This window comes from Myodes glareolus, chromosome 8, assembly GCF_982192425.1.
Source record: "Myodes glareolus chromosome 8, mMyoGla1.1, whole genome shotgun sequence".
Lineage (NCBI taxonomy): Eukaryota > Metazoa > Chordata > Mammalia > Rodentia > Cricetidae > Myodes > Myodes glareolus.
Genome location: NC_142033.1, coordinates 108131765 through 108144584, shown reverse-complemented (window position 1 = coordinate 108144584; position 12820 = coordinate 108131765). Strand labels below are relative to the sequence as shown.

Sequence of the window (12820 nt, the reverse complement as noted above, 5' to 3'; positions counted from 1 at the left end):
GCGGAAGATCCCAAGTTCAAGGTCACCCTCAGCCAGGCAGTGTGGTGCGTTTGAGAACAACCTGGGCTCCGTGAGATTCTGTTAAATAATAGATAAAGAATAAATTATAAAAAGACAGGCTAGGGCCTCAGAGCCAAGAACTGCGACAGACACTTCTCTTCAGGGGGAACTACAGACCTGCAGACGAGGCAGCACATCCTGGGGCCTTCTCCTCCGGTGGGGCCGCTTAGGAAGTTGTTGGTGCCTCTGTCCAACTACAGAGCTCAGAGTCCTCCGCCAGAGAACTCTCCCTGCCCTGTTCTGTTGGAGTGATATTTGTTTACAGTTTAGCAAATAAAACTTGCCTGCAGATCAGAATGTGGTGGCCTCGGAAGACAGAGGCAGAGGGATCTTTCTTAGCTCAAAGCCACCCTGGGTTACACAAGATTGAATCTGTCTAAAGGAGAAACAACTCATACAAAGATGATCCCAGCACTTGGGACCCCACGCCTTTAATCCCACCCAGCACTAGGTAGGTGAAGACGGGGTGTATGGCTGGGCTCAGTGCAGTCTGAGGACAGGTTCACCCTTGGGTCTGAGCATTGGTAGAGGTCAAAGGTCAGTGGCTGGCCTCACTGCTCCTCGGATCCTTCAGCTTTCACCTCCTAATATCTGACTCTGGGCTTTATTTATTAAGACTAATTAGAATTAGTTATACATTCTGCGTGCTGTGTGGCCAGGGGAAAATCACTGTCCATCTCTGTTCACAGTAAGTGTCTCCCATCTGTCTCCCACATCCTGCCACAGCCACCTACACTTTTCCAGTCATCCCAATAATTTTTATTTTGAAACTGTCTCCCTCTGCAGCCCACCTGCCTTTGAGCTCCTGAAGCTCCTGCTGAGGTGAGAGCTGTCCCACAGCTGTGGTGACACCATGTGTCTGAGGGGAGGTAGAATTAAGACTCCCTGCATGCTGGGTGAGCCCAGCACTGAGGTCCACAGTTTGTTACAGTACCTGAGGCTGACCCCGACCTCCTGATCCTCCTGCCTCGGCCTCCACCACCTCAGCCAGAGTCACCCAGCTTCCTAACCTTGAGGGAGGAACCCAGCCACTCTGTGTCTTACCTCCCTATGGGAATAATAATAATACAAATCTGACTTTTGTATTAAATCAGTTTGTTTTATTGGATTTCAGTTCAACGCAGTGGGTGAGGATAGAGGTTGGGAATGGGGAACCCCACTGTAACGTTCTGACACTTTGTGACCCCTAGCCCTGCCGGGAGTGTACCCCTCCTGTCTTTTAATGATTCTAAAGGCACTTGGATTGCGTTGGTTGTTGTTTTGAGGGCCCTCAGGGTTGCCATGGCAACAGGGGCTAAGAGGATACTCCAGGACCAAAGGGATCAGTCCTGTCCGGCTCAGGGATGGAGTCTGGAGATGCCATTCTGCCCAGTCCCTTGTGTCCTGTTGACCAGTTTGCATGTGATGCAGAGGTTAAGGAGGGAGGGCAGGACCAACCAAAGGGTCCCCATGTTCCCAGCCAACCTTGGTATGAGCTTTGATTGCATGAAGTTGTGTTTCTCTCTGGACTCTCTGGGCAAAGGCTGCAGGCTCAGATATGTTCTGTAAAGGAAGACACCGAGGGGCCCAGGAAACCACAGATGTCACAGCTGGGCAGGAGGAGAGCTGCTGTCTGCTGTCCCTAACTGAAGGGACAGAGGTGGATGCTGGGGGAGGAGCCTAGTTGGGATAGGCCACTGGGGCTGCCCTCTGAGCCCCGCTGCTCATGCTGCCCCGGTGACTGGGTGACTGCATCTGCAGAGCAGTGGGTATGGCTGACCTGTCTCGAGGATCTCCGAGGACCCAGCGTAGCCACTCTTGCAGGCAGATAGCTAATACAGCAAGGCAGGATGGAGGGACATGTAGGGGACATGGCTTCTCCAGGCAGGTAGAAGTTTCTGGTGGGGGATGAGGCCACTCAGCAGGGCCTGGGGCAGCCCCAGGTTGGCCATTGGCCAAGTAGCAGTGAACAGGAGCTGGGCCAGTGCACACTCTGTCCTCCCAGGGTCCCCACAGCCTTGGGCCCTGTGTGTGCCCAGTTTCGTCACGGTGAGCCGAAGAGGCACCCACTGTAGGCACTATGTCTGTCCAGTGTCCCCAGGGGCCTCCCACCATAGGCATCTGGGGAACCTGACTGCTGAGTAGGGGCTTTTGGGCCACAGCCTGCACCTGGATAGGGAACCTTGGACCCTGAGTGTCCCCAGCCACTTTGGGTCTCAGCCCAGGAGCCACAGCAGAGGGTGGAAAAGACAGGTTGAAACCATTAGAAAACAAGTCAGGAACTGCAAAAGGTATGTGATCTGCTCAAAAACAGTCCAATAGATGTCTACAAAAACCAAGGACGCTCCGCCTCCATGCTTACCCCCTGGAAAACAAATATGCATAGGTGGAAATTATCTGGGACTGGATGGAGGTTTGAGAGGTCCCCACCAGCCCACCGTGGGGCCAACTCAGATCATCTTCATATTGAACTTGCGCGCGCCGCCCTGGCCAGTCGCGGCTGCTGGACCGTCCACCTTACGGAAGGAATATTCCACGGAGAAGTTATTCTTGTGCTGCCCTCGGCCGCGGCTCCACACAAAAAGCAGCAGGAAGCAGAAGAGGACCACACCCAGGAAGGTGATGCACCCCATGGCGGTGGACACCAGGATGGTGGTGAGGTCCAGCGGGAACCGGACACCCACCTGGGTTTCATTGAGCCCATTGCCCTGGGTCCGGTTGGCGGCCGGCTGGACGGTCAAGGTGGCGAAATACGAGTCATTACCTCCGGCGTTGCTGGCCACGCACGTGTAGGTGCCACTGTCTTGGGGCCTCGTGTCCGCGACTGCCAGCGTGCCCCCAGGCAGCACGCGTGCGCGGCCCCGGCTGGCGGCCGTCACCGTGTGGTGCTGGGGCGTCACCCAGGCCACCGTGGGCATGGGCTCACCCTCCGCCCGGCACAGGAAGCGCACGTCGTCTCCCTCGGTGGCGGTTATGTGCTGCAACCGCCTCTCCCGGATCTTGGGCTTGCGACATACGAAGTACTCAAAGAGCACGGAATCAGGGAGGTTGTGCAGGGCATCGCCACGCACCTCGGCCGGGGTGGCGCAGGCGGGGAGCTTGCCGTCGAAGTTGAGGGTCTTCCGTCTCTGCACGATCCACAGCAGGCGACAGTCACAGGCCAGCGGGTTGCCGTCCACGCGCAGCGTCTCGAGCGTGTTCACGGAGTGGAACGTGTTCTCCTCCAGCGTGGACAGCAGGTTGTCCGAGAGGTTGAGCAGGCGGATCTGTCGCAGCCCCACGAAGGCCTGCGGCTCAATGACAGCCAGCAGGGCCCCGGCTAGGTGCAGCTCGCGCAGGCGCACCAGGTCCCGGAAGGAACCCCGTGGCACCGTGCTGATGGGGTTGTGCGACAGGTTGAGGCACGTGAGGTGGGCCTGCTGTCGCAGCGCAGCGGCTGGGACGGCCGTGATGTTGGTGTGCGTGATGGACAGCGACGTGAGGTTCAGCCCACGGAGGCTGCCCGGGGCCACCTCCTCCAGCAGCGGCCAGTTGTCGATCTCCAGATGCAAGAGGCCTGGAAGCTTCTGGAAGTTCTGGTCCTCCAGGGCGGCGATGGCCAGGTGGCGCAGGCGCAGAGCACCCAGGCCTCGCAGGTGGCCCAGCGACTCCGGGGACAGAGACGTGAGGTTGCAGCGCTCCAGGGTGAGCTCGGCCAGCCCCAGCAGCCCCGCGAAGGCCCTGCGGGAGATGAACACCAAGTCATTGTCGCCCACCTCCAGCCGCCGGAGGCTGCGCAGGTCCTGGAAGCTGAAATCCAACAGGATGACCAGCTTGTTCTCGCTGAGGTCCAGCAGCGTGAGGCTGTCCAGGTGCGTGAACACGCCGGGTGGGATAAGCTTTAGTTGGTTGCCACGGAGACGCAGTATGCGCAGACGGGACAGGTTGGCAAACGCCCCAGGCTCCACGTGTGCGATCACGTTGTGGTTGAGGTCCAACTCCTCCAGGTTGGGCAGCGAGGCCAAGTCCCCAGGGTTCAGGCAGCGGATGCGGTTGCGGTTGAGCTCCAGCAGACGTGTCTCGGCTGGGATGCCGTCGGGGATGGCAGTCAGCCGGCGGCGCCCACAGGCCACTGTGCGTGTGGATGCGGAGCATTCGCAGCGGGCAGGGCAGCCAGCGGCCAGAGGAGGCGCCGTGGGCAACAGTAGCAGTTGCAAGCCCAGCATAGGCAGCCAGCAGGTCATGGTGTAGGGTCTGGGCCTAGGGCCACGCCAGCATCGTCCAGGACACCTGGAATGGGAAGGGGGCAGTGTGACGTTATTATCCATGCATGGCACCTGGACACTTGTAATCCCAGCCAGACATGATCAGAGACACTGACCTGCGACTGCACAACGAGGAAATCTCCAGACGGATACCCACGGTAACAGTATGCATGACGGAAACCCACTGCCCACGCACCAAAGAGCAGAAACACAGCATGGGTCATCCACACTGGAGTGTTATTCAGCCATGGAAGGGAATAGGCTCTGACATACCCTGCAGCCTGCAGGCCCGTTGAGGACGCTGTGTTCAGTGAAAGACCAGCTCCCACAAGCCCACTCAGCAGGACCCCATGCCACACCCGGCACAAGGAGACGAGGTTGAAAACAATAACCTTTTTAGCTCAGATCTGCCTCCAACTCACCACATAGTTGAGGCTAACCTTGAAGACAAAGCAGAGCAAGGTGATATCTGAGCCTGAGAACCTAAGAAAGAAGGGAGACGGCAAGGACCTTGCCCAGGGCCTGGGGGTGTGTGTGGGGAAACCTAAGTATGCTAGGCCTAGTGGACACCCTGCGTTTGATGATCTGGAGTGTGGAACTGTGACAGAGGGCATCTCCCTCTGAGGACACCTAGTTGGTCACTCATGGTGACCCCTCATGGCTGTGGGAAAGGTACTCTAGGTGTAATGGCCAGGGCAAAGACCCTGACTCCAGGTGGGAATGCAGGGCCACAGTGGGTGGGATGCTGAGACTTCCTTTAGTGCCAGCCTGCCTAAACTGGACCAGGGTTCCCCCCGCCCCACACAGCCTGACTGTAGCCCAGACCCAGGGGTCGGAGTGGGGAAGGGACAGCTGGACCGGGGCTGCCTGGCCTCTGTTGCAACACAGCTTCCCATCTGCCAGGCAACTATTTATAGCACGTTAGCAGCTGAAGCCCCCAGGCAAGACCTCGCAGTCTGTGCCAGTCTTCCTGTCTTCTCAATGTTCCACAGAGCAGACTGGCAACCCTGGTGACTGAGTATGCCAGGCTTGTGAGGATAGAGACTGGAAGGCACAAGGAGAGCCCCGCCTAGAATCCCCCAGGGAGGGGCTGGGGGCGTGGTCAGGGTGGAGTCCCTACCTAGAATCATGCCTTCTCTTTCCTGCTGTCTTTCTGTGGTGTGTGTTCACACATGTGGAGCCCAGAGTGGGATGCAGTCCTAGGCATTCATTCTCCACTTTGTGTTTTGAGACTAGTTCCCTCAGTGGGATCCGAAGTCTGCTGACTAGATAGGTTGTCCAGCCACAAGCCCCCAGGATCCTCCTGCTTCTCAGCGCTGAGATGCAGAAGTGTGCCCTTGTGCCAGCTTCTCATGAGGGTGGTGGGGATCTGAGCTCAGATCTGATTTGTGCAGCCCAGGGTGGCCCGGAACCGTCTGTGTGGGTGGTCTTGAACACCTATACCCGTTATTTGTTTCTGCCTCCTGAATAGCTAGGCTCAATAAAGAACCTCCAGTTCTCATAGATGATGCTGTGGACTGACAGGTCCGGAGTCTCTGGTCACAGCCACTGAACCAGAGCCTCGCTGTGCGATCCCTGATGGCCCCTGCACCCTCTCTGCGCCTGGCTTCTCAAAGCCGCCAAATCCCTCCAGGGCACAGGCGAGGGCTCTCTATAATTACTCCACCACTCAGGGACAGCAGGGCTCTTGAGCCAGCCCGGCAGGGGCCACTCAAAGGACGACCTAGTTTTTCAACTCTAACCTCCCCGGCAGGCCTGGCCCTGTCATCTCCGCGGGCTGTGTTAGAAAAGCCGCGGGGGGCGGGGCGCCTGAGTGGCAGCTATCTGAAGCAACCGGCAGCTCTTCAGCCCGGACCCTGCTCCTTATTACTGGGTGCCTGAAGGAACTTACTGTCCTTTTCTGGACATTTGCGGAGGTAAGAGGGTGGAATTGCAGGTTTCGGAAGCCCCTTCCCATCTCATGACTCGCAAGTGAGGATGCTGGATGCCCCAGGCAATAGTAAACCCCCTCTGAGCCTCTGAAATCCTGAACATACTGTAGAGGCAGGAGGCTGCAATCTCTGGTCCCTGATGGTAGTGGGGAATTGGAATTCCAGAGTGGCTCCAGGTCCTGGGCCTCTGGGCTGAGGTCCCTGGGGTCCAGGGTACTGGGCAGTGGGTTGTGAGGTACACGGAGGATGCCATTGGATGGGCAGGTTTCTGTGTTCCTTCTGTTCTCCTCTGAAGGTTCACTAGCCCTCCAGAGCAGCGGGAGCATGGCTCTGGCAGGCCTTGCCCTTCCCCCATCCCCTCTGCCTTGCTAAACCCTTAGATTAAGTTCCCAAAGCTAGCTCCCAGATCTGCTCCCCGCCCTGAGGCTGAGGAGAGGCCCAGCTATCACAGTGCTGACAGCCAGCAGTCACCCTCCCCTCCCACCGAATCAGCAAGCCCAGTCAGTGCAGACCACCTCATCCTGTCTCCTGCCCTCCGTCCCTCAGGGGAAAAGAAATCTCCTTTGTGCTGCATTGGGCTTGGGGTCCTGAGCTGTCTGTGGCCTTGGAGAGGGCCACCACAGAACCGTCCAGGTCCTCGTTCCACTTGGAGGCCCTCACTTTCCGAGGACTAAACTACTATGTGGCTATTTTGTTCTCGCACTTGAGCCCCGGCAGGCCTCAGACCGTCAGCAATCCTCCCGACTCTGTCTCCCGCGCTGGCAAGAGAGAGGCAGTAGGATTGGCTCAGTAGTCATCTTTTGCCCTCCTGTGGGCGTCATCCGAACTCTCTCACGCTTTGGTGGCTCCAGCTGCCCTGGCTCCACTCTCTGATATAGGCAGAAAGGGAGGTGCTTTGTTCAACCATCACTCGCCTGTTATACCAGTGCCCCAAAAGCTGAGGCAGGAGGATTGTGAATTTCAGTACAAGCTGTAACTTAGTGCAACCCTCTCTCCAAATAAAAAAGGGGGACAGGGCTGGAGAGATAGCTCAGTGATTAGAGTTCCAGATGCTCGCTGAGTCTGGATCCCAGCACCTGTGTAGGGCTCACAACCCCCTGTAACTCTGTTCCCAGGGGATCGGACTCTCTTCGGTTTTCCTGGAACACTGCACACAAGTGGTTCAGACATCATACAGGCAACATCATACAGGCAACATACCATACATACAAAATAAACAAGTGTGGGGGAAAATTAGCCGAGTGTGACAATGTATTCCTTTAATCCCAGCACTTGGGAGGCAGAGGCAGGAAGATCTCTGTGAGTTCACGGCCAACCTGGCCTATAGAACGAGTTCCAACACAGCCAGAGCTACACAAAAAAACCCTTTCTCGACCGTAAGAGAGACATACAGAGATTTAATCTACATGGGAAGTAGAAAAAGAAGATCTCCTGAGTAAATTGGGAGCATGGGGACCTTGGGAGAGGGCTGAAGGGGAGGGGAGAGGCAGAGAGGTGAGCAGAGAAAAATGTAGAGCTCAATAAAAATCATTAAAAAATTTGTCTCAAAAACAAATAAACAAATTAAAAAATGTAAAACAGGAAAATAGGACTGGAGTGTGACTCAGGAATGGAGCCCCACCTAGAATCCCCAGTGAGGGCTGGGGGCGTGGTCACGGTGGAACCCCGCCTAGAGTCCCCAGTGAGGGTTGGGGGCGTGGTCAAGGTGGAGCCTCGCCTAGAATCTCCAGTGAGGGGCTGGGAGTGTAGTCGGGTTGGGGCACTGGTCTTGCATGTGAGGGATCCTGGGTTTCATTCCTAACACTGCAAAAATAAGGGATCAACGAAAAGGCAGTTTTGTCCCCAAAGGCCCCTCTGAGGCTCTGCACCAGACAATAGGAGCAGAAACTGCCTCATGTACCAGAATCTGGAATCTTCTGGCCTCTCTCTCACTCCTACCCCCATGGTAGAACCCTTGAGATAGCCCTCACTGGGCTTTAGCGGTCTGACAAGCCCCATATGGATACCCGCCCCCGCCCCCTCCCACTAAGGAAGAGCCCTACCTAAGGCTTCAAGGACATGACTCATTAATATGCGTGAGAAGCCACCGCTGCAGCCTTCGCAGGACCTGGGAGCCTGGGCGGGGGCTACAAGGGGTCCAGCCTGCCCAGCCACTGCCCTTCTAATCCTTAGTTCATGTCACGGTTTCCAATGGACTCCCAGGGCCTGTTAGTACATATAAAAACACCTCCAACTCAAACTCCATCACCCCCAAAGGGACTCCTAGCTCCATAAGCCATCACCTCTTCCCCTTCTTCAGTCCCTGGGTATCCACAAATCTTTGTCCTGTCTCTGAATTCTCCCGTTCTGAACACTTCCTATCACGGAGTCCCACACTTGATGGTCGACTGTGTCCTGTCCCTGTCACTCGCTGAGGGAGGGGCGTCGGAGGCTGCAGGGCCAGCGAAGGGCAGCACCGTGCGATCGGGTCACCCCTGTGCCCCGATTGCCCAGGTGGACTGAGGAACATTCCTGGGCAATAGGGAGCCACGGAGGAATGCAGAGCAAGAGAAGGCATGGTCAGAAGTACCAACTCAGAGTCCCTGACTGCCACACGTGTGTTCACATATGTGCACATACAGAGGTCTGCTCAGCCACATCCCTGTTCATCTCTCTTGAGCCTCAGTTCCCTATTTTCCTGGAGATCAAACAGAACCCCTGGGCTGGCTTTCTTCTAGAAGTTTCCACCAGGTGCTACCTAGGTTAGGAGATCTCCAACTCACTCCCTCATTCAGCAAACATTTAGTGGCTGCCTACTGTACGCCTGGTGCTGCTCTCAGTCTATGGAAATAGGACCATCCTGGGCCCTAGGATGGGTCACCTCCTGTGTAGCAGGGCCCTGCCAATGGGACTGTTCTGAATCCACTGTGACCTGGTGTCACCTCGAGATAGTCAGAGGAGGCAGGAAGGAAAACAGGAAGATTCTGTGACACTGGCTGGCAGAGGGAGGAAGGGGCCTCCTTTCTCTCTGGGTCTGAGGAGGACGTGCGTTCTGTGGCAGGTGGTGGCTTCTTCCAGCAGCCTGGGGTGGTGGGTTCTCACCCTGGAGGAGTAGTGGTGTGGCTGCCTGGCCCCCAGGCAGTTTCGGGTTACTGGAGGAGAGGCTCTCAACTGCCTGCCCTGGGGTCTGACATCTGCCTGAACCATGCTGTGGGGCCCCCGGGGCAGTCTGGGAAGCAGAGGCCTCTCCTGCCACCCCCTCCCAACTCTCTCTGGCTACAGATTCTGAGGAAATTTGACAAAGAAGTGTTCGGTCCGAGAGAAGACAAGGTGTGCTGTAAACCAGGGTTCCTTGTCCCCTCTCAGGCCACAAGACACTGAGGCCCATCCTGGGAAAGGATGAAGCTGTGTGCTGGGGGAGACAGGCTCCTGTCTGTCACCCCTGGGTCCCCTCGCCACAATAAGAGTATAGGGGTAAAGTGGAGTGAGGACAGGCTTGGTACACTCCCACAAGCACCCTCCTCTCTGAGTGCATTTTTGGGGACACTATCCCAGCCCCCCATCTCCAGGGCTGGTTCATTCTCCCGTCCTAGATCTAGGTCCTCCTGGGGCTTTTAATCCATGACAATTCATTAAAGCCCTAATTAACCTCCCATCTGCCATGGGTCCCTGTCCACCGTTTTGGGGGGCAGGGGGGCCTCCTGACCCAATTTCTTTAGTAGCCTGTGCCTGAGGGTAGGAGTGGACTCCCCACCACCCGCCGCAGCAGAAAAGTTGAGGAAGCTTCTAGACTGGCAAACACTTGAGCCCCTGGTATATACTATATCTGCTCACCGCTTGCCCTGAAAGCAGAAATGGCAGCATTTGGGGAGCGGGGAGGACACTGGGAGTCACCTGAGCCTGCTCTGATTTTACTGAAGCCAACTCCTCAGTGTTCTCAAGAATGACCGGAGAGGTGGTAGGCGGCTTGCCCGGGCTGCCCACCCCTCACGCTGAAGGTTGCTGGGAAGTTCTGCTAAAAACCTTCCTACCTGGTGAGTCGCTTGTGACTCATGAGTGCCTGGGAGTGACAGCCCTGTGGGTAGAGGCACAAAAACCTCGGGTTTAGGACCTTGTGTGCTCCCACCCTTTGAAGAGCGATCACAGCCTGGCTGCATCTGGGGGTGGATGGCAGCGGCCACCCCCACTCTACAGATGGAAACACTGAGGCCGGCCGCGCATGCGTGCTGCACGGGTGGGAGCTGATGACACCCATCGTGGTACTTGATCCTAGGGGGAAGTGGTTGCCCGGATAGAGTGTCAATTGTAGGAAGGAACAAGAGACAGAAGAACAATTAGGAGGCTAAGGGGGCGCCCACTAGGTCCCCCACGCAATTTTGGGTGCCTTCTTCCACTTTCCACACCTCATTGAGAGTCTGTGTGGAGGGGTCACCCATGGGGTCACCTGAGACCATCCAAACAGCTGCTGCAGCTCAGAGGGGTCAGGACTGAGCTTTAGGAACCCTCTGTTCCCAGTGGAGCCGCTCGGCCTTCTATCCTTCACCCCTTAACACCTGCCGTATAGCCTTTGCGGGCTGGATGCTTCCTCTGGGGAGCCCTCTCAGGTTGCCTTCGCTCTGACAGATCTGCTCTCGCTAAAAATCCCCACCGGGTTCCAAGTCCCAATCACCCCATCCCAGCCACCAACCGGCAGGCACCGGATGTCCCCTCCCCAGTGCCACTGGAAATAAGGGGGGTTCTCAGGCAAGGCCTGGGCTCTGAGTCCCCCCACAAGAAGCTGCGTGGCACCAATAGAGGTTCCCAAATGCATCAGACCCCCAAGTTCTGAGTTCTCCCCACTGGGAGGAGGGACACCTGTGTCTCAGGGACTCTGGCGTTGGGAGTCCTCACTCATGAGATGGAGTGGGAACATGCACCCGTGTCCAACTGGAACCCAAGCTCTGCTTCTCCCAACTTGTTGAATGGGGCCCAGTGCCCTCCCTGGCCAGGCCCCAGGACCCAGGGGACACCAGGCCTGGCCTCTGAGATGGGATGGACAGACGCCTCCACCACCCTGGCTGCTACCGGGACACAGGCCTGCAGAGTGTATATGCCGGGGTCTGCCTAGGAACCCAGTTCCTCCCCACGGGGACCTCAAATATGCGCGAGTCACGCGTGTAGACCCCCCAATTTATCTCGCGCCTGGCCCTGCATTGGCTGGCGGGGGATTGCAGGGCGCCGAGCCTTGACTCCATCCCGGGTGTCCCCCTGCCGCAGTGCGCATCCCCGGTCCGCGTCCCCCAGAGTGCTCCCCGAGATGCGCCCCTCAATCCCCTAGACTGCATTCCCGGAGGCGGGGACAACCCCGAAGTTTCCCGGGGGCGCAGAGCGGCTGGAGAGGAGCATGCGAGGGGAGTCCGGAGGGGGGGTCCCCGGACTGCAGCGGTGCCACTCACCTGGGCGGCTCCGCCTCGGACAGGGCGCGGGGGCCGCTCTGAGCAGCCACGAGCCGCCGCCACCGCCGCCACCGCCGCCACCGCCGCCACCGCCGCCTCCCGGGCACTGCCGTGCGCGTTCCCGCCGCGCATCCCCGTGCGCATGGCTAGGGCGCGCGCGAACTGCAAAGGGGGCGCGCGACACGTGTTGGAGCAGGTCGGGGGCAGATGGGGACGCAGCCCCCAGGCACTCCGCGTGCCTGGCACCTCCTGGTCCTAGGAGCCCCCGCAGACACTGAGTTCCCGGAAATGCTTGGGGGCTCCCCAGATAAGGCAGGTTATCCCGCTGGAACCTTCTGGAAACTGCCAACTCCTCCACTGTTCCCTCCCTCTCAGGCCAGTCCTCCACTATCTACACTGCACTGCACACCTGACCGATTTGTCAAGCCTCATCCCTGAGTGGCCTTGTCCCCCGGGGAGTTTCAGAGCCTGTCATGGCTCCCCATTGTGCCCCTGCCCGCCTTCTTCCATATGCTACCCAGAGCTATGGCTGCCACCATCTCCCCTACTTTCCAGAGCCTTTCCCTGCGCCTGGGACCGTGCTGTGCACCTGGCGTAGGTAGATGGACGCATACATTACATAGGGGAACATGAAGAGAACCCCAGATAAGAGGGAGAGTCAGAGAGACAGCACAGAAGGTAGAGCACTGGCTGCTCTCTCAGAGGACAGGGGTTTTATTCCCAGCACCCGCAGGGAAGCTCACAACCAGCTGTAATTCCAGCTCCAGGGACCCACGCCCCCTTCTGGTCTGTGGATTCCTGTAAGCACACTTGCAGAGTTAAAAATAAGATAAATCTGTCAAAACGGGGATGAGGAGCGTGCGTGTCCCTGCCGGATGAGTGGTCCCTGCCCAATGAGAGGCCTTATTGCGCCAGCAGTGGTCAGCTGGAACCAGGGGCTCCCCGTGTGACAGGGGAGAAGGAGGCTGGCAGTCCCCCAGAGCAGAGGCCCAGTGGGCATCCATCCTGAGGAGGGGCTGGCTGCTTCTGACTCAGCTGTCTTTGTCCCCAGTGAGGGGTGACCTGAGGGAGCCAGGGTGCATGTCCACCCCAACCCCCATCTTGTCTGCCCTCTGTGTCCTCCAGCAGTTAGTGGCAGCCTGGCGTTGGCCACCTGTGACTCCTGCAGGCTCCTTTCCCAGACTGTCATCTT

The 12820-nt window shown here is 57.7% G+C and overlaps 1 protein-coding gene across 1 annotated transcript; it reads right to left on the bottom strand.

Moving 5' to 3' along the window:
- Positions 1-1138: 1138 nt before the first annotated feature.
- Lingo3 (leucine rich repeat and Ig domain containing 3) lies at positions 1139-11724 on the bottom strand. The gene is made up of 2 exons (XM_048460664.3): positions 11629-11724; positions 1139-4308 (listed from the first exon to the last, which is right to left on the bottom strand). The coding sequence occupies exon 2, from the start codon at positions 4260-4262 to the stop codon at positions 2490-2492; it is 1773 nt and encodes a 590-aa protein (XP_048316621.3). The 5' UTR covers positions 4263-4308; positions 11629-11724; the 3' UTR covers positions 1139-2489.
- Positions 11725-12820: the final 1096 nt, after the last annotated feature.

Coding starts and splice junctions, on each gene's coding strand:
- Lingo3 (XM_048460664.3), bottom strand. CDS start 4,262: ATGACCTGCTGGCTGCCTATGCTGGGCTTGCAACTGCTACTGTTGCCC.